Below are 23,906 nucleotides of genomic sequence, written 5' to 3' on the forward strand. Positions count from 1 at the left end.
TTCGGAGGTTGAAGAGTTTAGGTCTTGTTCTGGATTAGACTTTAGTGTAAGGTGATGCTGCGGTTGGCTGATCCTCCCTCTACAACACTCAGACTTCCTCCCCACCAGCAGTAGGGCTGGTTTGCTTTAGCCTTCATGCATTCGCTGCAGTAGCTTTCCCTTTGCAGTCACATCTCGGCTAAAGGGTGCAAGAGGCCTAGCTTCTGGCCGATCTTGGCCTTCCACGTTTCCTTCACTGAACTTAATCATTTTTAGCTTTTGATATAAATTGAGAGATGGGCGATACTTCCTTTCTCTCGAATACTTAACAGGCTGCTGTAGAGTTACTAACTGGCCTAATTTCAATACTGTTCCAGGGACTATGGAAGTGCAAGGAGAAGGGGAGAGGGGGAGGGGAATGGCCGGTCAGTGGAGCAGTCAGGACACAACTTATATAAGTTCACCAGCCTATATGGGTATGGTTTGTGGCACCCCCCCCCAAATACAGTAACATCCAAGATCACTGACCACCCCAAAAAATACCTATGTGACCAAAAATCCTGCATTATCTGTCAAGCACAATAAAATGATATGCACCTGTAACCACAGAGTTCAGGCAATGCTTTTATCAACACACACTGGATGGGGATAGTTGGTGGAGACAGAAGACTGGGTTTTGACCCAACTCCAGTGTTCACAAGTGGGCTCCTGAGCCAGTCCGTCTGTCTGTCCAAATCTCAGCTAGGTCATCCACAAAACAGGGCTGGTGGCAGAGTTCTGAAGTCGACACAGCCTCTGTCAGGATCTGTGTTTCTACCCTGCTCCCCTCTACGCATTCTGTGTTTTGGTCACTGAACGGAACTGCGCCGTGTGTGGTAGAGGAAGCTAAGGATCAGGACACCACTGGGGGCTGATTTGCCATTGATGACCTAGAGGAAAGGTGGGGAGAGAGCCATCTTGGGAAAAGAGGCGGGCAGTCTTCTGTCTTCATAATCCTACTGCCTCTTCAAGGATCCTGGGAGCAAACACAACTTAGCCTAGCTTCATGCTTTTGCTAGAGAAAGGTTCTCTAGCTGGCTGAAACCCTGGATCTATCTTATTTCCCCTCTATCTAGTGCACAGAGGCTAACGCAGAAACTGACAAAGTATGAAGGAGATGAAAATGACTTATCTTACCACCTAGTGATAGCTACTATTAACACGGTAGAACATTGTAGATTTCCCAAAGATAGATCATAGTTTTATACCCTTTTTTATCGTGTAGTGGAATTTTTTCCTGTTGATAGCTTTCCCATGATTTTTAACGGCTGCATATTTTTCCATCAAGAGCATGTGGCATAACCATTACTGAACATCCTTGTAGTATGTCTTCTGCTGAATCACTTCCCTATGCTAGTTTGCTAGGACATTACTGGTACAGAGGTTGTAAGTTTTGTAAAGGTTCTATTACTAATGTTTTCCAGAAAGGTTTCATAGATATATTCTCTGACAAGAATGTAAGAGTGCCCCTCACTAAATCCCTACTATTACCATTATATTTAAATAAGGGAGATTATTAAATTATTAGGTGAAACACAGAGCCAAAATCTATTTTCCTTTCTTGAATTACTGGTCAGGCTGTGTATCTTTGAAGTGGTTACTGGACATCTATATATTTTTTTGAGTTGTTTACTCGTATTATATGCCCATTGTTCTTGTTTTCTTACTGATTTGTAAGAGTTACTTGTTTAGAGGCTTTTCCTTTTTTCCCCTTTAGGAGCTGAAACCAAGGCTTAATTTATCTGATTAAATTCTTTAAACAAGGTAGATGAAATGGAAGTTTTAGTATCTGTATAGTTTTATTAATGTCTTCTCTCCCTGCTTCTCTTTCATAATGGTAGAAAGAGCAGATCACTTCACAGCAAAATGTAACCGCACGGAATTAAAAAATGGACGTGGAAACTCCTGGAACCAGTCATTTATCACAAAATGAACAATGTCAATTTTGAGCATACAATCATTTTTCTTCATACTTAACTCGAAATAAGTCAACAGAATTTTATTCAAACTTTACAAATATCCTTTACATTTATTTCGCCTGAGATTAAGCGTGAGAAAATCTGACCTGCAGGTTGACTTCACTGCCCAAACAGTTAGCATCTGAAAATAAAGCTGTGAATGGACATGCATTTACCGAACATAGTTAAAGCATCCCGATGAACTCCGACAGCGAATATTGACCCAAACCCAACCTCAATCTGGTCTACATGATCTTCAGAGCCTAGAAGTACCTATTACTTAATAATGATTAAAAAAAAGTCTGCAAATGACAAACTATGAAGGTGTGTCTCGATGCTGAATTTTACTTCAACATTTCTACAGCTGCTTCTTTAGATTACTACTAAAAAATCGACTCCCCAATCCTCAGTATTCAATATGTACTTGAAAACATGTAGCAGCATGGTACAATTCATTTTTATAAATATTAGTACCTGTAATAAAATATAAAAACAGAGTCTCCCTTTTTCAAATATTAAGTCTCTGAATGCTTCATTCATCCTTTGGTTTCAAACCCATACAATGCATGCATATTACATTGCAGAGTTAGCATCGAGACAGAACACTGTGCATCTGTTGGGGAAGGAGGGTCGCTATGGGAATACCAAAGCACATTATAGAAAGGAAACATTGAAGCAAAAATACTTTCTGAATATATACTGTACATTATGTAAACAAACATTCATAATAAGAATCAACACAGGCCAAAATACTGTTTTCTAGGAAATCAGAATCGTCTTCCTCTTAAATCACACACACACACTGAAGATGCTTTTCGTTAGGAAAAGTGGAGCCTGTTTCTGTATTTGCTTATGTGCTTAAATATCTTGGAAACAAGTAATTATTACATTCATTTGCTAACGGTTTGTCCTCTTAGTTGGCTGGCTGTTGCAAATGAGGAACACAGAACTATTATTTCAGTACCTGTTTTCCATTTAATACTAGCTAAGTAATATATAGAATTAATTCATCTTTATCAGTTCATATTAGTAATATAAATAGATTAAGTGTAGCAGTGAATTTCAAAATTTGTGCAGGGGAAACTAGTCGATAATTTGTTTCCAATAAGGCTAGTAGCAAAATAATTACTACAAAGTCAGTCCAAGCTAGTAGTAAACCCCTGATTTAGCAAGCTGAATCCAAGTTTGAAGTTAGGTCATTTTAATTCCTGTATATTACTGTGCAAATCTAGAATTTCCTATGTAAGAGAGAGTGCTGGCAGCCTCAAATTCCTGTAATAGCAGAATGAAATACTGATTAGGTTTTTGAAATGCAGACAACTCAATCATCAGTAATGTTCTGGGTCAGAAGCCTAAACTTGAAGCAAGAAATGGACATAAAACCAAAGCTGCATTTTCTACTATGACCATATGCAAGTATTTCAAGCTTTATGCCAACATTTTGTACCAGCAGCAGCCCCCTCTAGAAGGAAGAAGCATAGTCACGACTATCCATCCCTCTTCAAAGCTTCCAGTCTTTGAAGGAGTGCGTTTCCAAATGCTTCCCGGTAGGCAGGGCTGAGTGTATCCAGCAGCGAGTAGACGGTTTCATGGTAAGGAGTGCGTAAGTGACCATCCACTTGGTCAAAAGCATAACCCACCACCTACAAGATAAATGCAACAGTGAATCCAACAACTAGCTTTAACTTGGTACAGAAAACAAAAACCACTGGTGTACTGGAGCCATTCCTTAATGACACGGTTTCTCAATCAACAGTTAAACTACGCACACTTCTAAGCAATCGTAAACATACAGGAACATCACCAGCAAAATGCCTTATCATTTTTTCCTCAAAATGTAAAAGGTTCAGTTTACCTGCTCCTTACCAAAAAGGAATGTCAGAAGGAATGTAAAAAGCCACAAAGAACTAGTATTTCTTTTTCATAGAATGAAACACGCTTCTGTTTAATCCCATACCTACTGAGGATCAATTGTAACAAGGCACCAGAACAGATAATATATTATCAGTCCATATTTTTTTCATTATTTAAACTCTTTCATAAAAAGTTCTAAAAACAGTTTATAGTTTCAATCCTGCTTTACAATTGGTTACATTACTAATTTAACATTACTAACAAATCACTTATCTGACAAGGAAAGAAATGCTCAACTCTTGAGAGTAAAGGGCATGCTGTTCTGTGTGTGTCTGTGTGTGTGTGTGTTTTCTTTATACACAGTGAAAGCTTTTGTCCCTAGCAAGATCTCTCCTGGTTCACCTGCACAGTGTTAGGGCAAAATCAGTTTAGTTTTTTGTTGATTTGACTAAAGCTAGTGCATTCCCTATGTAAACTCTCATTTTTTAATGACATCCAACCAAGCCACCTATCCAAGAAGATGCAAGTTTGTTAGAAGTGGTGTTGTTTTATTTTATTTTCTTATATAAATATTCATTCATTCATTCATTTATTTCACAGACAACAGAGATCACAAGTAGGCAGAGAGGCAGGCAGAGAGAGAGGGGGGGAAGCAGGGTCCCTGCTGAGCAGAGAGCCCAATGCGGGGCTCGATCCCAGGACCCCGAGATCATGACCTGAGCTGAAGGCAGAGGCTTATCCCACTGAGCCACCCAGGTGCCCCTGTTGTTTTGTTTTAAATGACAAGCAGAGGTAGATGAATCAGGACCATGAGTCATTCCTCTTCAGAATCACGCTGTGCCGCCACACTTTCTTTGTGCATTCCAATTCTATCTGCCCCTCTTTTCCCTGCTAGTCTGCAGTCTCCTACTGGACAGGGCTCATGGTTTGATTTCCAATTCCTGACCCAGGATAGTTGTTCAATTAAAAGTTAACTGAATAAGACTGCAAAAACAAATACTGGATACCTACATGCCAGGTTCTTAAGGGATCTAGATGTTTCTGCAAACTATTCATATAAGCTTTCCCCAAATCCTTTTCAGTTTTCTCCCCCCCCCCCCCCACAATCTTTAGGCTATAGATAAAGAAGCAGGGACTCAGAGTTTGAATGACTTACCCAACATCACTCAAATTCCCATGTTAGGCTTTTGACTCTGATCAGAACCCTTCCTTCCCACAGTCATCTCAGAATTAACCAATGCAAGACTGAATTAATATATGCGGGGTCATTTATCTCTACTTTTGATTTGCCTATTTCTGTTTAAGATCTACTTCTACAGAATACATGCTTTTAGCACAAGTTTAGGGATTTAGGAAGGAGAGCACGAAGATTAGTTCATCCAAGTACTACTCCCAAAGCTAAGGACTACGGACGGACGTGGCAGTTACAAGGGGACTGGAAATACTGAAGGGGCTCGCCTCCGCCTTGCAAGCTACTTCAGTGGCAGTGACTGCCTGTCAATGAATACACAGGACACCTGGTTTGTGTAATTTTGAGCAAAGCGAATCTAGTGAAATAAAAATATGTCTGTGTATTGTTTAATATTGTATGACATTCTTACTTGCTTAGGCCTTGCCCCTTACCTTATGATATGGCACAACTTCGTGGGCCTACTCTTAGGTATAGAAAACAGAAACGTCAGAGACCTTCGATCAAGATTGCTAAGTATTAAAGTCAAACTAAGTTTTGGGATTTCTAACATCTATTCCTTTGTTGAGATCAAAAATTTTCCTAACAGCGAGTCTTGTTGTCTTATTTAATATTTTTTACAGATTTTATTTTCTTCTAACACTTTGTGTGTGTGAGAGAGCGAGCGAGTGAGCGAGCACAGCAGGCAGAGAGGCAGGCAGAGGCAGAGAGTGAAGCAGGCTCCCCGCTGAGCAAGGAGCCGGACATGGGACTTGATCCCAGGACCCTTGGGATCATGACCTGAGCTGAAGGCAGTGGCTTAACCGACTGAGCCACCCAGGCATCCTAAAGATTTTATTTTCAAGCAATCACTACATCCAAAGTGGGGCTCAAGCCTACAACACTGAGATTAGGAGTCGCATGTTCCACTGAGGCACCACCCAGGCGCCTCAGTGAGTTTTGTTGTTTTAAATGTTAAGCGGCTCTTGGGTAGGGCTTTCTACTATTCCCAAGTGAGGATTCTGATTCAAAGAGACAGAGAGGTGAATCTGCCTAGAAAAGCTCACAGGTAGGAAAAGACACTTGCAAATGCGGAGGCGGAGAATTCTGCTGTGACTTTGTTCTGACCAACAGCTAGAGAACAGTGCGGTCTGGGGTGCTGTTTTAGTAGGAGACACATTTTATAAAGGTGGGAAAAGATCCTCTCAACACAATGATTGCAAAACTCACCCAGCACACAGAATACCTCATTTTAGGAGACATATTTAGCTATAGACAAGAAATTCATTTGGGGGGGTGATGATCAAAACAAAATAACACTGCAAACCAAATTTTTTTTTCTTTTTTTTTTTTTTAAAAGATTTTATTTATTTATTTGACAGAGAAATCACAAGCAGGCAGAGGCAGGCAGAGAGAGAGAGGAGGAAGCAGGCTCCCCGCTGAGCAAAGAGCCCGATGCGGGGCTCGATCCCAGGATTCTGAGATCACGACCTGAGCCGAAGGCAGCGGCTTAACCCACTGAGCCACCCAGGCACCCCAAAGTTTTTTCTTTTTCAAAAGATATAATTTCCCTATGTTGACCAAAAGATGTTAGAATTAGTAAGAATTCCTAGGGAAAAAAGTTCTCCTTATAAAAATCTTGGAGCTGGGGTGCCTGGAAGGTGCATTCAGATGAGTGTCTGCCTCTTGGTTTTGGCTCAGGTCGTGATCTCAGGGTTTTGAGATTGAGCCCTTCGTCAGGCTCTGTGCTCAGCCTCTGCACCCCCCAACCCCGCTCTTTCTCTCTAAAAATAAATAATTCTTAAAAAAAATTTTGGAGCTGCTGAGTGTTGCGTTCTCAGTTAACTGCGCTCTCAGTCAACATGCTTCCTGTCCCCTGCCCCCTAAAGTGGTAGAGAGAGCAATAAAACAATTTTTTTTTCCTTCTAAAAAGAAAAGAAACTTACCCTTAGCCCTGCTTCAGTGAGCTCCAGGCAGTATCTGTTCCTCTCTCTTGTTTCCACATTGATATAGGCCACATCATCAGCACAGCGCAGGTTTTTTGAGACAAACATGTTGTTAACAGCAAAGAGGACATCATTCACAACTGCTTCGGCTTCTAGCTTCATGTCTTTCATATCAGTTTCTTCAAAACCATTAAGATCTGCATCTTCTTCAAACCCGGACATACTGCTCAGCTCCATGGGATTACAGTCTGTTTCCATTCTGTAAAGGAGTGGACAGATATAAAACATGCTTATAAAGAGACATTCCAAATATTAGTGATTAAAAGGAGCTATGCCTTAATAGAAAACATTAACTCGCTAGCAACTTTTACAAAAAATATCGTCTAAAACCACTGCAATTGTTTTTCACAGATGTGTACAGATTTTCAAAAAAATGTCTGTATTTTCCACTCCTCCCCCAAAGGTTAATTCCCACAGTGATACTAATTCCTAATAACAATGCCTCAGTAAAAATCTTAGTACATACTTCATTTTTTAAAAAAGATTTTATTGACTTGACACACAAATTGATTTGAGAGCACAAGCAGGGGGAGCTGCAGGCAGAGGGAGAGGGAGAGAGAGAAGGAGACTCCCCGCTGAGCAGAGAGCCCGAGGTGGGGAATCGATCCTAGGACCCTAGGATCATGACTGAGCTGAAAGCAGATGCCTAACTGATGGAGCCACCCAGACATCCTCATACTTCTTTTTAATGTGTAACTGTTTTTTCTAGGATAAATATTTAAAATTGGAATTGCTGAGTCAAAGTGTATGCTCATTTTAACTTTCAACAGATACTGCTGATTCACCTTCAAAAAAAGGCTGTACTGATTTATCCTCCATGAATAGAAATATGAGCGACTACACTTTCTCATTACCCTCTTTACAATCCTTAATATTTGCCAATTTGAGAGGTAAAGAATGATGCCTCACTGTTTGAACATGCATTTCTTTGATTAAACATCTTTTTGATATTTATAGGGTATTCTTAAGTTCCAAGATCATAGAGCTGTAAAAAACAGAAGCAGAATTGAACTCAGATCATTAAATCAGAATTCAAACCTTTACCTATAGTACATGACTTCTCAGTAGCTCCTTTTATGACCTCTGGATTTGGGGTTTTGCTTACGAAGGCCTTCCCCACTCTATGATTGATTATATTTTATTTTAATTTAATTAATTAATTTATTAAAAAGATTTTTATTTATTTATTTGACAGACAGAGATCACAAGTAGGCAGAGAGGCAGGCAGAGAGAGAGAGGAGGAAGCAGGCTTCCCGTGAAGCAGAAAGCCCGATGTGGGGCTTGATCCCAGGACTCTGGGATCATGACCTGAGCTGAAGGCAGAGGCTTTAACCCACTGAGCCACCCAGGCACCTCATGATTGAGTATATTTTAAAAACCTCTTATCTTCTGAGTTCTTATTCCCTGTATAGTTAACTTTCTGATCCACCTGGAATTTAGTTTGTGTAGCTTTAATTTTGAAATGGATGGCCTAACACCATTTATTGAATGACTAACTCATGTTTTTACCACTTCTCTGAACTGATCCAAATATTATAATTTGAAAAACATTATTTCTCAGGCTAACTCAATCCAACATTCCTGCCAGGTTGCTATGGAGTTCTAGCTTCTCTTCTGTAACTGGGGTAGCAGTGAATACTGTTAAAATTCAAAATGTATGAATGAGAAAAGTAAATGAATGTCAAATTGCACTGGAATGGAGGCTTTTTCAGAAGAAAATATGGTTTCTTTTTAGCTGCAGGCTTTCAAAGTTAAGATTTCATTTCTTTGAACTGGATTAAGCATCCGTTGTCCTGAATGTAGTAGGACTCTTCAACTTGGTATGAGCATTTATATAATTTCTCTATTATCTTAAAAATTCCATCTCTTTTTCTACAGTTACTGACTTGTGCTCTATTTGTAAAATTAAAAATCCTCTACATTAGTGATTTTTACCTTGGCCACTGACCCCACCTCAGAGAAAGTGAATCAAAATCTCTGGGAGATTTTGCTGCATATTTTTAGAGTTTAGAGAATTCTACTGTGTAGACGCTGCTCTAGAATTATTCACAAAAATCTTGAGGAGTTAGAGTTCCTGTAGCTGCACATCATTTGCCATCATTAAAGGCAAACTATTTGCTCAAGGCAGTTCATGATAAACTATGTCAAGCCATTTCAAAAAACTGCATAGCAAATGTACTAGGAATAAATTCCTCCAATCCTATTCCAACTAAGGATATGTTTTAAGGCTCCTTTACCTTGTCTTCCATGGTACTTAACAGAATGAGTCACTCACTACTGGCAAGTTGATTACAAATTTATCAATTATGGCTGGAGCAATCTGTCAGATAACTGGAACCTAATACTGACTTATATATATGAAAGTGAAAACACCTGTTTTTCTAAAAATTTCTACCTTACCCTAAAAATCATTATGTACCTTAATATTATACATGATTTTATGTATAAGAAAAGAGCCCATTTTTATTTTTTCACAGAGTCAGTTTTGAAGATTTTGAAATGGAACTGTCCATTTTAAGTCTCTTAACAGCATGAATAGTGAACATCTTTGTTTTCCTTAAGTGATCAAGTACCTCAATTATGGATTTCAGAAATAATAATCATTACATAAAAAAGATGTTTATATGAAAAAGCTTGTTGACAAGCTTTTAAGGCAAAAGTGTAATTCACTGCAATTAGGACCTTAATGATGGAGAAAGACGAGGAATCCGACATCAGAATGGAAGAAACCCTCACAGGTCAGGAAAGTAGGTCATCAAGCTGTTGCTATGTAATAATTAGCACCAATGGGCAAAAAAGAGACAACTTTCCTAACTGCAAACTTTCAGATTTTTTCTAAAATGTCTTGGGGCACCTGGGTGGTGCAATCAGTTGAGCGTCTGTCTCTTGATTCTGGCTCAGGTCCTGACCTCAGGGTCGTGAGATCCAGCCCTGTATTGGGCTCTGCGCGGGGCATGGAGGCTGTTTGGGATTCTCCTCCCCCTGTCCCCTGTGGCCACCCATGCCCTGCTCACTTGCTCTTTCTCAAAAAACAAAAAACAAACAAAGTCTTTATATGATACATTAAAAAAAGACATTCAGAGCTTCTGGCAATGATACATACACAGGAAAAGGACGTATTTCAGTATTAGAGCACTACGCAAATTAATAATATTTTACACTGGTTATTACTTCAAGATCTTATAATTTATCTTTTATCCATTACAACAGGCTCTTGATTATTATCAATACCCTTTTGCTTTCCTAATAGCACCCAGATTTTCTTAGGGGAGTCATAAACTTAAGTTTATAGTTCATATTTTATCTTCTGTTTAAATTCATATTTATGTGTTTTTAATATTTTAATTGTAGACTATGTATGTGAATAAATATATCATGAGGTACCTGCTCACAGTATCTTTAGTTACTGGGATGCATTATCAGAAATGTGGAAACGATTTCTTTAGTGTCCCATTGATAAAGCCACTCCGTTGCTTTACTTACTAAATAAAGTAACGAAATAACATGAGTGAGATTGACCCCGGTCCTGGCTAAAGACTGTCGTCCTCAACACATGAATTCTTCCTAGTCACCCCAGGCCACAGAAGTTTGAGCACACAGCCCCAGTTGTTCCTGGAAGCCATCCTGAGACGGGGAAACTAGTTCAAGGATGATGCTGATGGTGGGAAAGAACAGAGCCAAGAGATTCACAGGGAACCGGAGCCAGACTCCCGATGGCTGCCTAACTTTTACATTTTTCAGTTACTGAATCCAACAAATCCCCATTCTTTTACTGGCAACTGAAAGCATCCTAATGGATTCAGAAGCCTCTACCCCAAATGAGAAGTAGTGACTGATCTAGCTCTTCAACAGCTTTATAAAAGCGATCTGAAAAATGGAGCTCTGACATTTTTGTGCCTGTCCTGCTGAACGTGCTTAACCAAAGTGCTGCAGAATGTGAGTATCAGTTAGTACGTGTCTCGTAGTTTCCTGCTGCTGCTGTAACAAATGACCACAAGCCCTGTGGCTTAAAACAACACAAATTCATTTCCTTATCATTCTGGAGGTTAAAAAAAAAAAAAAAATCGAGAATCCAGGCAGGAGCAGGCTGCATTACTTCTGGAGCCTTCAGAGGAGAATCTGTTTCTTTGCCTTTGCTAGCTTCTAGAAGCCGACTGTAACTGTAATTTAATCCTTGGCTCATGGTCCCTTACGTCCCCACCTTCGAAGCACATCACTACACTCTCTGGTTCTGTGGAACACCTTTTTTTTTTTTTTCCCCTGACTCTTGACACAGACACCCCCTTTTACAAGGACCCTTGTGCTTGCATTGGGCCGACCTGGACAATCCAGGATACACCTGTCCAAGGTCCTAAAGTGACTGGCCTGTCCACTGAGATCCTCTCTTGAGGAGACTGAACACAGAGCCATGAAGGCACCACCAAACACGAAGGCAGCCGGTGGGGACAGCGCTGGAGCCACGGCAGTAGACCACAGAGCAACGGAGTGGCTTTATCAATGGGACACTAAAGAAATCGTTTCTACATTTCTGATAATGCATCCCAGTAACTAGATACTGTGAGCAGGTACCTCATGATATATTTATTCACATACATAGTCTACAATTAAAATATTAAAAACACATAAATATGAATTTAAACAGAAGATAAAATATGAACTATAAACTTATTTTCTTTTATTTCTCAATGCATTATCTTGTATACCTGACTGTGGAGGCCTGGACCAGAGAGGCTGAGGAAATGGGCGCCCATCTCGGTGAAGGGACACTACTAGAATTACTCTTGACACATTAGAATCTGGTTACCAGATGGCTCTCTCATCAGTATGAATCTGGTAAAAATCCTTGGTTTCCCTTTCTGCAGGAAAAACAATTTATCATTATGTAACAAATTCTAGACCAACAGAACTTTGTGCAATGATGGAAACATTCTTTTTTTTTTAAGAATTATTTGACACAGAGAGAGAGATCACAAGTAGGCAGAGAGGCAGGCAGAGAGAGGGGAGGAAGCAGGCTGCCGGCGGAGCAGAGAGCCCGACACGGGGTTCGATCCCAGGACCCTGGGATCATGACCTGAGCCGAAGGCAGAGGCTTTAACCCATAGAGCCACCCAGGTGCCCCGACGGAAACATTCTTTATCAGTGCTATGCAAGACAGTAGCTACCAGCTCCTGGTTATAGTGACTGAGGAACTGAAATCCAAATTTCATTTAATTTTTCATTCATCTAAGTTTAAATAGGTAATGGCTCCTGTATCAGACAGCATGGGTATACATGTTTGTGGATACTATGATAAGGAACTGAGTTTTTATTACAATTGAAAAAAATCCAGTAGATATAAAGATACTAAATTAAACTTATTTTATATAGGAGTAGCAAGATTTGGAAATACATGTTAGAAGAAAAATTTCTTTTGAAAGATTTCATTTACTTGAGACAGGGAGAAGGAGAGGAGAGGACAGAGGTGGGGAGGGGCAGAAGGAGAAGCAGGCTCCCCGTTGAGCAGGGAGCCTGATGTGGCTCTCGATTCCAGGACCCATGATCATGACCTACGCCAAAGGCAGAAGCACAACTAACTGAGCTATCCAGGCGCCCCTAGAAAAAATATTTTGAATCTTAGATACTCTATGGAGGGGAATTAACCATCTTGTTTTAAATGGTAGAAAGTAATGAATTACTTCTTATGTTTTGTGATCTTGTCAATTTAGACTCTAAGTTTATTATCATATATCGTAATTATCAAATATATCCCACTGTGCACCTATATATCCAGCATTTCTCTAAGCATTAGAATACTAAATAAAGATGTCTACCGGTGGGGCACCTGGGTGACTCAGTTCGTTGAATGTGTGGCTCTTGATTTCAGCTCAGGTCACGATCTCAGGGTCCTGGGATTGAGCCGTGCATTGGTTTCTGCACTCAATGGCGAGTATGCTTGAGCTGCTCTCTCCCTCTCCCTTGCACTCTCTCTAAAATAAAGAAATCTTAAAAAAAAAAAAAGATGTCTACTGGTATTATAGCTTAATTTGGGAAATAAGACAAGCACAAGAAATACGTATGTAAATATTAACATTATGCACATGCATCCTAATTATAACCTAAGAAATGTACTTAATTGTGAGTGGCAGGTAATTAGAGAAAATGGTATGTCTTGGTCCTACTACAAACTTACCACTGAACTTGTATGAACCTGGGCTGGCCATGTAACCTCACTGGACTCATGGTTTTCTCACCTATAAAATAAGGGGAATAGACAGTAAATTCTTTACTGTTCGCTAGAGCTCTGACGTTCTGTGATCTATGACATAATTGTCAATTATGATGGGGCTTCACTTTGACTCATGGAACAGGTCAGTCAAAACTGGTTTTGAATGAGCACAGGTGAAGTTATGGATAAAGCAGAAAGGACTCGAGAGTTGTGAAGAATTTTCCATAGGCAACAAAGCATTTTAAGGAAGAGTCTGCATGGGGTGTGGCAGGAATTCTTTCTAGTTTTTTTTTTTTTTTTAAAGATTTTATTTATTTATGAGAGAGAGAGAGAGAGAGAGAGAGTGAGCACAGGCAGACAGAATGGCAGGCAGAGGCAGAGGGAGAAGCAGGCTCCCCGCAGAGCAAGGAGCCCGACGCGGGACTCGATCCCAGGACGCCAGGATCATGACCTGAGCCGAAGGCAGCTGCTTAACCAACTGAGCCCATATACTAAAATTGGGACGATACAGAGAAGATTAGCATGGCCCCTGCGCAAGGAATTCTAAGGAGACTAGTAGCCTAACTAGTTGAATGCAAGGACAATGTTAGGAGAGGAATGATACAGATGGCCCGGTCTGAAGTGTGCTGCTAACCCAGACAGGAGAATTTGCTTTGGATAGAATAGCCTCTTTCAACCTCTTTGTAAATGGTAACAGCAACAATCTTCATATCTAAAGTAGGTTTCCTTTAGGCAGCATATAGTTTGGTCCTGCTTTTTTATCCAATCTGGCAATCCTACCTTTTAATCATAGTGTTTAGACCACTTGTATTTAGTATGACAACCATAATTATTGATGTGGTTACTATCTATTTTGCTGTTTTCTACTTGTGCCATCTGTATTCTCTTCCCTTTTCCTTATTTTTCTGCCTACTTTTGGACTGACCACTTCTTAGAGTTCTATTTTACGCCCTTTGGTGGCTTATGAACTTTTTGTTGCATGTTTTTATTGGTTACTTTAGTTCATACTATACGTCTTTAATTTATCACAGTCTACCTTCAACCTTAATGGTATTATACCCCTTATGTACAGCATAAGAACCTTACAAGAGTGTACTACATAGCCTTTTTGCTATTTTTGTCATATTTTAATTCTACATGTTAGAAACTTCATAACAACTTTTGTTTTAAACAATTTTTCAGTAATTTAGGTAATAAGAAAGAAGTATTTGGGGACGCCTGCTGGCTCAGTTGGTTAAGTGACTGCCTTCTATTCAGGTTATGATCCCAGGGTCCTGAGACTGAGTACCGCTTTGGGTTCCTTCCTCAGCAGGGAGCCTGCCTCTCTCTCTGCTTGCTGCGCCCCCTACTTGTGTTTGCTCTCTCTGAAAAATAAAACCTTTAAAAAAGAAATATTTAAAAAAGTATTTTATATTTAACCACATAATTATTATTTCTGGTGCCTGCGTTCCTTTGTGTTTATTTACATTTGCATCTATGATTGGTATCATATTCCTCTGCCTGATGTATTTCCTTTAACATTTCCTACAGTACAGGCCTGCTGTTAATGAATTCTTTCAGCCTGTGAATATCTAAAGAAGTCTTCCTTTCACCTTCAGTTCTGAAAGATATTTTTGCTGGGTATAGAGTCCTGGGTTGACAGTTCCCCCCTCCCCCTTTCAAGATTTTGAAGTTGTCTCTCTGATATTATTTTGCTTACTTTATTTCCCATGAGAAATCTGATGTCATTGTTATCTTTGTTCCTCTGGATGTAGTTTTCCTGATTTCTTTTGCTTGGGGTTCATGGAGTCTCTTACATCTTTGGGTTTTTATTGTTTTTAACAAATTTGGAAAACTTTTTGCCATTGTTTCTTCAAATATTGATGTGTCCCTCCTCTCTTTGGGGACTCAAATTTCATGAATATTAGTCTAAATGAAGTTGTCCTACTTTTTTTTTTTTTTTAAAGATTATATTATTTGACAGAGAGACACAGTGAGAGAGGGAACACAAGCAGGGGGAGTAGGAGAGGGAGAAGCAGGCTTCCCATGGAGCAGGGAGCCCAATGCAGGGCTTGATCCCAGGACCCTGGGATCATGATCTGAGCCCAAGGCAGATGCGTAATGATTGAGCCACCAAGGCACCCCGTCCTACTTTTCATTTCATGTTTTTAGTCTCTCTTCTCTTTGTGTTTCACTTTGAATAGCTTCTAGTGCTATGTCTTCAAAAATTACTAATCTTATCTTCTACAGTGTCATCTCCTTTTTATTTATTTATTTTTTAAATATATTTTTTAAAGATTTTATTTATTTATTTTACAGACAGAGATCACAAGCAGACAGACAAGAGAGGAGGAAGCAGGCTTCCTGCTAAGCATAAAGCCCGATGTGGGACTCGATCCCAGGACCCTGGGATCATGACCTGAGCAGAAGGCAGAGGCTTTAACCCACTGCGCCATCCAGGCCCCTCATCTCTTCTTTTTAAAAAACATTATTTTCCACATCTCTACTTAATTTGCTCAGTCTTTTCTCAAGATCTTTCAACACGGGAAATGACGTTTTAATGTCCTTGTCTACTAATTTCATGGTTACTTCTGGGTGATTTTCAATTTACAGATTTTTGTTACTGTGAAGGTATACTGCTCCTTTGTATGCCTGGTGATTTTTGGTCGGATGCCAGACAATGTGTTTTTTTGTTTTTTTTTTTTTTGTTTTTACCATGTACAGTCCTGGCTATTTTAATATTCCTCTAAGTATCACTAAGCATTCTTCTGGGATATAGCTATCTGGAAACCGCTTGATCTTTTTGGGTCTTGCTTTTAGACTTTTTAAGGTAGTATCAAAGCTACATTTAGTTTCTGGTTAATTTTGACCCACTATGGAGTCAAAGACCATTCTGATTATTTTGATGTCCTAAGGATTATCAGGGTTTTCTATTTTTGGTGACAGGAACAGGAACATAACTGTTTGAGCTCTGAAAATTCCTCTAATTTTTTTGGGTAGTTTCCTCACACCTATGTGTTGATCAGTATTCGGCTGCAGGCTGTAGGAGGATCTTCTGTGTATTTCCACAGCTCTTGTTTTCTGTGAAGCTCTCTAATTTCTAGTGCTCTGTCTTAGCTGACTTGGGCTTCCCGAACTCCTAGCTCCATATATTCAACTCAGGGGGGTTACTACGCTCTACCTGGGTTTCTTCTCCCAGTGCCATGCCTGCAAATTTTCTCCAGGGAGTAAGCTCAGGCAACGGGCTTACCTCATTTGTATCTTGTCTCTCAGAGATCAGTGTCCTTCAGTCGGATGCTCAAAGTCTTAAAGGCTTTTTCTCCCCATGTATTTCTGCCCACTGTTTTAGGTGAAAGGGTAAATCTGGGCCCTGTCCCTCAGTTTTTGCCGGGAGTGCACATCCCAGTAACCAGTTTCGAGCTAACTTTGCAATCGTATTTCATTTCATCAGTTTTTCTTTCAGTGATTTTTGGGCTCTCCCATATTACTTTTAAACTCACGACCCTGAGATCAAGAGTTGCATACTCCACTGACCAAGGCAGCCAAGGTACTCCTCTCCCCTATTACTCTGGATTGGCTTTACCACCTTACTAGTTCCTTCAGTAATGGGCTAAACATATTCTTAAAAATTCTGAGTATAGTTGACACACAATGTTAAATTAGTTTCAGGTGTACAACTTAGTGATTTGACAAGTTCATACATTATGCCGTGTTCACAAGTGTAGCTACCATCTGTCCTTTTACATCGCTATTACAACATCACTAACCATATTCCTTAGGTGTGCCTTTTGTTCTTACGACTTATTCATCCCATAGAGTTAAACACATTTTTGACATATGCTTACTATGTTTGTATAAGACCCATGTTTCTAACTTAAAAAAAAAATTGTACTTTGACATTACAGGTGACCCTTGAACAAAATGGGTTTGAATAGCATAGTTCCACTTATATGCAAATTTTTTCAATAAATACAGTATTGTACTATAAATGTATTTTCTCATAATTTTTTTTAAAAAGGATTCTTTTATTTTAGAAAGAATTCGCACATGGTTGGGAGGAGAGGCAAAGGGAGAGTCTTGGGTAGACCCTGTCCTGAGGAGAGGCCTACAAAGGGCCCAATCTCATCACCCTGAGATCACCACGTGAGCCAAAACCAAGAGTTGAAGGCTTAACCGACTGTGCTGCCCTGGTACCCTCTTCCTTACAATTTTCTTAATAACATCTTCTTTTGTTAAGAATATAGTGTACAATGCACGTAACATACAAAATATGTGTTAACTGGCTGTTCATGTAAATGATAAAGCTTCCAATCAACAGCAGGCGATTAGTTAAAAGGGTTTGGGGAGTCCAAAGTTGTACCTGAAAAAAATAAGTCACACTTGGATTTTCAACTGCATGGGAGTTGGTGCCTGCGTTGTTCAAAGTTCAGCTGTACTTTCAGACTTTTAGTCTTCAAAATTCAGCTCAGATACATTTATTTCAGGATTCTTTATCTGATCTCAAGAAAGAGTTAATCACGATATTCTTCTTCCTTTGCATTAGTACTGCTGTAGGTTTTCATACTTCATTGTAAATCAGGGCCTGTGATACATTACCAGCACAGGGTCACACATAAGGCAGGTCTTCACTGAATACATATATTTTTAAGTTTATTTATTTATAATCTATACCCAACGTGGGGCTTGAACTCACCACCCTGAGATTAAAAGTCACATGCTCTACCAACTGAGCCAGCCAGGTGCCCCTTCACTGAGTATTTTCTGAATGAATAAACCGAAGAAAAAACTTGAACTCTCTGCTTCTCAATCTGTGGTACTTGGCCTTGTAACAAGGGGCATACAAAATCTAGGATAAACACTGCAGACATTCCCCCCAAATACACATCACTGTTATAGTAACAATAGTCTGAAGTATGATGCAAAACTGCCAGAATTTTAAAGCAAATGGAGGTGTTAAGCCATGCCCTCTTCAGGTTATGCCTCTATACCCCTAGGGTTTCCCTTGCCTCTGATAAAAATATTTGAGTGAAAAGTAAAAGAAGTACTGCTCTTCCCTAAGAAATTAACTCAAAAAGCTTAAAATTCCAGGCATTGGGTCTGGGGGTATGACGTTAATGAGCAGAGGTGGAAGCTAGTAGAAGGGTAGCAGGTTAATACTGAGTTAGACCTAAGTCTTTATACTTCTTCCAACTTCAGTTAGTATGATTTTTTTGTAAAAAGTTAAGGTAATTATTAATAGCTCTTACTCCAACTCTTGGTATGATTTAGGGGGCTGTGGTCAGTGTTTTTGGAGGATTCATGAAACTGGTTATCAAGATATTGATTACTAAGTCTTTTATTCCCTATCTCTTAATTGTTTATATTCTAACTTTTTTTTTTTCTTAATATTCTAACTCTTCTATGGTAAAAGAAAATGTACTATGTTTGCAATAAGACAAGAAGAATCTTTTGAAAATGTGATATTCTGGGGGCACTTGGGTGGCTCTGCCTCTGGCTCAGGTCATGATCTCAGGGTCCTGGGATGGAGCCCTGCATCAGGTTCTCTGCTCAGCAGGGAGCCTGCTTCCCTTCCTCTCTCTCTGCCTGTCTCTCTGCCTACTTGTGATCTCTGTCAATAAATAAATAAAAATCTTAAAAAAAAAAAAAGAAAATGTGAAATACTGGAAAGTACAAGGTATAGAGGAGAACATTCTTCTTAAAGAAGCCAAGCTACTGAGATAGTTAAAGCAGCTTCAGTTTCAAGTGGGATGAGAGATCTGAATTTATCTGCTTCTCAAACAAGAGTTTTGAAAGTAAAGATGAATCAAGTTGATTAATTATAATTAGCAACATTTAGAAATTGGCCAAAGCTAAAGCTAGTTTAATCCTTATTTTCTGTTAACATACATTTAATCTGTTTTCAGTAGCTCTTTTGAAATTATGTAATTATGAAATTATGAAATTTTGTATTTTGAAACTAATTTTATTTATTTTTTAAAAAAATAAAAAAAGACTATTTGAGAGAGAGAGAGAAAGAACAAGAGAGAATGAGCTGGGGGCGTGGGGAGAGGCAGAGAGAGAGGGAGAAGCAGGCTCCCCAACGAGTAGGGAATTTGATACAGGGCTCCACCCCAGGACCCTGAGATCATGACCTAAGCCGAAGACAGATACTTAACTGACTGAGCCACCTAGGCTACATCAAAATTTTAAAACTTAAAATCAGAATTATCATATATTACAAATAGATAGTATTTGTAATTCGAATAAAAATGGTGTATTTTTTTCCATTTATACACTTATACATAAAATTACTCTGCACCCTACTTCCAACAATGACAAAGACACATATACATGACCGAGCAATAACAAATCAATTACGGAGGGAGCTAACAGCGAAGAAGCATGCAGACAGTATTAATCTGAGAAGGCTTGTAAAGTGTAGATAAGCAGCAATACTGCACCTCTGTGAACAACCCTTCCCTCAAAACCAGAAACTGTAAATGAGATTCTAAGAAAAAAACTGAATGCTTAAAAAAACCCTCCAGGTTTTAAGTTTTTTGTTTCCATGTAATCCTCTAGGTTACACAGAGGATTGGGTACGATATTTAATATAAGTACATTAGATGTAAAATAAGATAAATCAATATCTAAAGAGATATAAAATAGAAAACCTCTCTGCTTTCCATTTTGACTCTAAATTGGCTCCCTACCAGGTTCTGAGGAATATGCCATTGCCAGCACCTTAACAAAACTGGAATATCTTCTGGGTGCTATTAGTTATTCTGGTAGACTGCATCACCTCATAGAACATTTCCAGAACGTTGTGGTATCATCATACATCAATTATTTAGGAACCAGCTCCTTTTTTTTTTTTTTTTAAGATTTTTTTATTTTCGAGAGAGAGAGAGAGAGAGAGAGAGACAGACAGACAGAGAGAGGGAACACAAGCAGGGGAAGAGGCAGAGGGAGAGGGAGAAGCAGCCTCCTTACCAATCAGTGAGCCCCATGTAGGACTCCATCCCAGGACTGCAGATCAACACCTGGGCCAAAGGCAAATGCTTAACGGACTGAGCCACCCAGGCACCTCAGGAACCAGCTCTTACTTCACCTGTGGGTATGATTTTTGTGCTACGTTAGTGTTTTGGAGGATTGATGAACTGATTACCAAGGTATTTATCACGGAGTTCTTCATTCTCTACTTGATTTAATAGACTTTGTTGTGTTTCATCACAAATTTACTGCATCAAAGAGCTGAAAAATACTGTAGATTTGTTCTCGAAGACAACGCTTATATATATGCATGACAAAAGAATAGAAGCAGGGGCACCTGGGTGACTCAGTCTGTTAAGAATCTGCCTTTGGCTTAGGTCACAATCTCCGGGTCCTGGGATGGAGCCCTGTACAAGGCTCCCTGCTTGGTGGGGAGTCGGGTTCTCCTCCTCCCTCTAGACCCCTCCCCCTACACTCGTGCTCTTTCTCTCTCTCTCTCAAATACATAGAATCTTAAAAAATAGAATAGAGGCAAAATAAAATGATTTCAAGAGCAGTATACAGATTTCCAACTTTCACTATGAGAATCTGACTTTACAGACGACATCCCAACAGTCAGCAGAGGGCTAGAATGCAGTATCTTAATCAGGATGACTTTTTATTTGTATCCTATATCACAGTCTGGAAAATCCTCTCAATAAGAACAAGAAGTGGCCAGCCCATAGGTGCGGTGGTTAAAGGGTTTCAAACACCGCCAAGAATTTCAGCTCTGTGGCCTTGGGGCAAGATACTTGAGCCTCTTTGGTCACACATTCCTCCTTTCTAAAATGAAGCCAACCACAGAATCACCTAATGGGATACCACAAGTACCTATGGAACGTGCTTAGCATGGTGCTAAGCTCAAGAAATATCTGTTTATTGTTACATATTAAAAAGATGGTTAACGAAGAGCTGACTTTGTAACTCACGCGATTTAACAGAGTCTGGTGCTTTTTACATCACGTAAAGTCCTGTGGCTGCTGCCCTCTTGTACTGCTTCCAGAACCATGCAATGTGGGAGCCCTAACATCATAATCCTGTTACCTCAAGTGCAAGTATCAAAAGGCCAACAGCATGTCATCCACTTTTGTTTCACACGTTAACACGGGTTTCTCTGAAGAATGTGCATTGCTCTGGTCTGTAGCCTCTAACCTGTCACTTCAAAGCCTTTTACAGAATTCTTAAAAAACTGGCAGCTGAGCGTTTGGCTGACAATGTTTCTTCACCTTCCTCACTTACCACTAGGTGTTCCATTTTGTGATGGTACTCTGCTAAAACACAAAAATAGCACTGTGATTTAGGATGAGTTCATACCCTATTTGAGCTAAAAGCATAATAATGCTAGGTTCTAAGCCTTAACAATTATGCTGACTTTCTCCTAGAGAGCATAAAACATACAAGGCAACACCGGTAACACTCAAAGGGAGCATGTTTATTAAAAAAAAAAATCTTCCGATTTTTATTTCCCTTTCTTGAAATTTGAAATTTCAGGCATTTCATGGACAGGCTGAATGCAATCCTCTATTCCAAAGGAAATCACTTAACATTTGGACTGGAAAGAAAGAAGTCAATTGCATCTGTTTCTCGAAAGTCTGGTTCAAACCTCACAAGGCCTATTCCAACGCCCTGCCAAATGAGTTCCACCTTTTTATCACTTTGTTTATACTCCTTTTATGGCAACTGTAATTATTATTCATAAATATGTCTTACTTATCATCTTCAAATGTATCTAGAATCTAACTGCTTCTTACTGTCTTGACCCCGACTACTGTAGTCTAAGGTACTGCCTTCGGCTCCTGGATTCCGGCAGTAATTTCTAACTGCTCTGACCTTTTCTCCTTAGGTCCTCCCACCTCCACACGGCAGTTAACATGCTCCCATAGAAGCTCAGGCCAGACTGTGTCCCTTCTTTCTCCAACCCATTCACCTACCCAGAGTAAAAGGCCAAAGTCCTTATAAGGCCCTTTAGGACCTGCCTCCACCCAAGCCCCCACAGCTCCTCCTTCTCTTTATTTCATGCCCCCCCCCCCCCGGGGCTCCCTGAACTCACCAAGCAGCCCTTGCCACAGGGCCTTGCCCTTGCTTTCCCCTGCCATGGAAAACAACACCCCTTGCTCCCCAGTGCTCTCCAAGACACTGCTAAAACATCACCTTATTAAACGAGAGGCCTTTTCTTCATCCCTCTGTATACAAGTGACAATCTCTTCCCTCTCCATTATCTTCATATCGCTTTTCTTTTTTTCCTATAGCACTTACCAGCGCAGGGTCCACAATATGTTTAATTATTGTTTGCTTCTCTTCCCTTCAATAAAATATAAGCTCCGTGAGGCCAGGAACCTAATCCGATCGTTGCTCTATCCCCAGCACCAAGAACAGTGTCTGGCACCACAGCAGGCAACAAATAAATGCCTTTTCACCGTAGAACATAAACTCCGGGAATTCTTTTCTACCTTTTCCACATCCGCAACTGTGGAGACCTTCATTTGATGGGCCCTTAACAAACACTGCTGAATGAACCAAGAGTAAGGGAACTGAAGTGACCCGAGAATGCTTAGGACACACCAAGAACGAGGGGACCAGCCATCAAAGCAACTACACACACCAGAGAGCACGCTGGTGCTCAAATGCGAAAGTGGCTGTGGAATAGGGGAACCGGAGCTTTCGCCATCTGTCAACATTTCCGGGCTGTCTTGGTGGAAGTTACCCTCGAAGCAATAAAATCTCCTGAAACCCTCGTCTTAACTCCCCATCCCTAATTAAACCTTCTGCACCGGTGCGCTGCTTAGGTTCGCCCCCTCCTCCAGCTCGGCTCGTCAGGATTCTAACCCCGGGCATCTGGCCTCCAGGACACCAAACACAAGCGCGCAGGCCTTTCGGGGCTGACCAAGTTAAAGGGCGGCTCGGCCTCTGCAGGAGCTGCCCCCTAAAAGGCAGGAATACGGTGGCGCAGATTCCCAGAGCAGCACAAGTACTTCGCTCAGGTTTCCGCGGGGTCCGGAGGCTCGGGCACTGAGCAGGGAAAGCGGTCCTGCCCACAGATGCCTGCACAACTCAAGTTTCCCGGGGCCCGGTGCAGCGCACCCAGCACGAAGAAAGCGCTCTGCCAACTGCAAGCCGCTACCAGGCAAACAGGACGAAGATGAAGCTCTGGAAACAATACCTGAAAGACGCGGGGGACGAGTAACTTGCTGACAATGGGCACCGGTCAATACGCGGGGCGGGGGAGACTGGGGGGAGCGGGGGAGACTGGGGGGAGCGGGCGCGCGGCGGCGGGAAGGACCGAGAGACCCTGCAGCCCCTCGCCCGGGGCCCGGGGCCCGGGGCCCGTGGCGCTCCGAGCCCCGTTTCCAGGGTTGGGGTCCCAGGTAACCGGACGGCCCAGGCCAGGCGCGCCCCCAGACCCCTGTCAACCCCGGCAGCGGGCCCCTCCCGCCGTCGCCCCCCACGGTCCCGCCCGCTGCGCCGCGTCCCGCTCGCAGGACCCCCTGCCCTCGCCCCTCTCGGCGGCCGCCCGCCCGCCGCCTCCCCGGCGACCGCTCACCTCCCAGCGCCCAGCGTCCTCCTCTTCCTCCCTCCCGAAGCGTCTGGAGCCGACTCGCGGCGCAGTCCCGCCTCCCGCCCTCGCGCCGTCCCGCCCCCTCGGAGCCGGAACCGCTCCCTTCAGGGCCCTTCTCCCCGCCTCCTCAGCTCTAGTGTGGCGTCACTTCCGC

The 23,906-nt window shown here is 41.1% G+C and overlaps 1 protein-coding gene and 2 non-coding genes across 6 annotated transcripts; 1 reads left to right on the plus strand and 2 right to left on the minus strand.

The window, feature by feature from the left end:
• Positions 1–1,996: 1,996 nt before the first annotated feature.
• GSKIP (GSK3B interacting protein) lies at positions 1,997–23,840 on the minus strand. Of its 4 annotated transcripts, none has more exons than XM_032837310.1 (5): positions 23,738–23,839; positions 13,174–13,234; positions 11,708–11,860; positions 6,945–7,203; positions 1,997–3,619 (listed from the first exon to the last, which is right to left on the minus strand). In XM_032837310.1, exons 4-5 carry the CDS (start codon positions 7,200–7,202, stop codon positions 3,464–3,466), a joined length of 414 nt encoding a protein of 137 aa, XP_032693201.1. In that variant the 5' UTR covers position 7,203; positions 11,708–11,860; positions 13,174–13,234; positions 23,738–23,839; the 3' UTR covers positions 1,997–3,463. The 4 variants fall into 4 exon arrangements, with proteins under 4 accessions (XP_032693201.1, XP_032693202.1, XP_032693203.1 ...); XM_032837311.1 differs by lacking the exon at positions 23,738–23,839 and adding an exon at positions 23,357–23,409; XM_032837312.1 differs by lacking the exon at positions 11,708–11,860 and having other exon boundaries at positions 23,738–23,840.
• LOC116855118 lies at positions 13,678–13,779 on the plus strand. The gene has a single exon (XR_004380290.1). It is a non-coding gene; the product is annotated as a U6 spliceosomal RNA (small nuclear RNA).
• On the minus strand, positions 17,857–17,929 carry TRNAK-UUU. The gene has a single exon. It is a non-coding gene; the product is annotated as a tRNA-Lys (tRNA).
• Positions 23,841–23,906: the final 66 nt, after the last annotated feature.

The sequence above is a fragment of the Lontra canadensis genome, unplaced genomic scaffold (genome assembly GCF_010015895.1).
Source record: "Lontra canadensis isolate GAN:19392208 unplaced genomic scaffold, GSC_riverotter_1.0 scaffold98, whole genome shotgun sequence".
NCBI classification, from domain to species: domain Eukaryota; kingdom Metazoa; phylum Chordata; class Mammalia; order Carnivora; family Mustelidae; genus Lontra; species Lontra canadensis.

Bases quoted from the DNA above. Each gene is read 5' to 3' on its own strand.
- GSKIP (XM_032837312.1), bottom strand. From the start codon at position 7,202: ATGGAAACAGACTGTAATCCCATGGAGCTGAGCAGTATGTCCGGGTTT. The intron at 3,620-6,944 runs GTAAGTTTCTTT...TTTATCTTGTAG, and splicing joins TCACTGAAGCAGGGCTAAGG to GTGGTGGGTTATGCTTTTGA.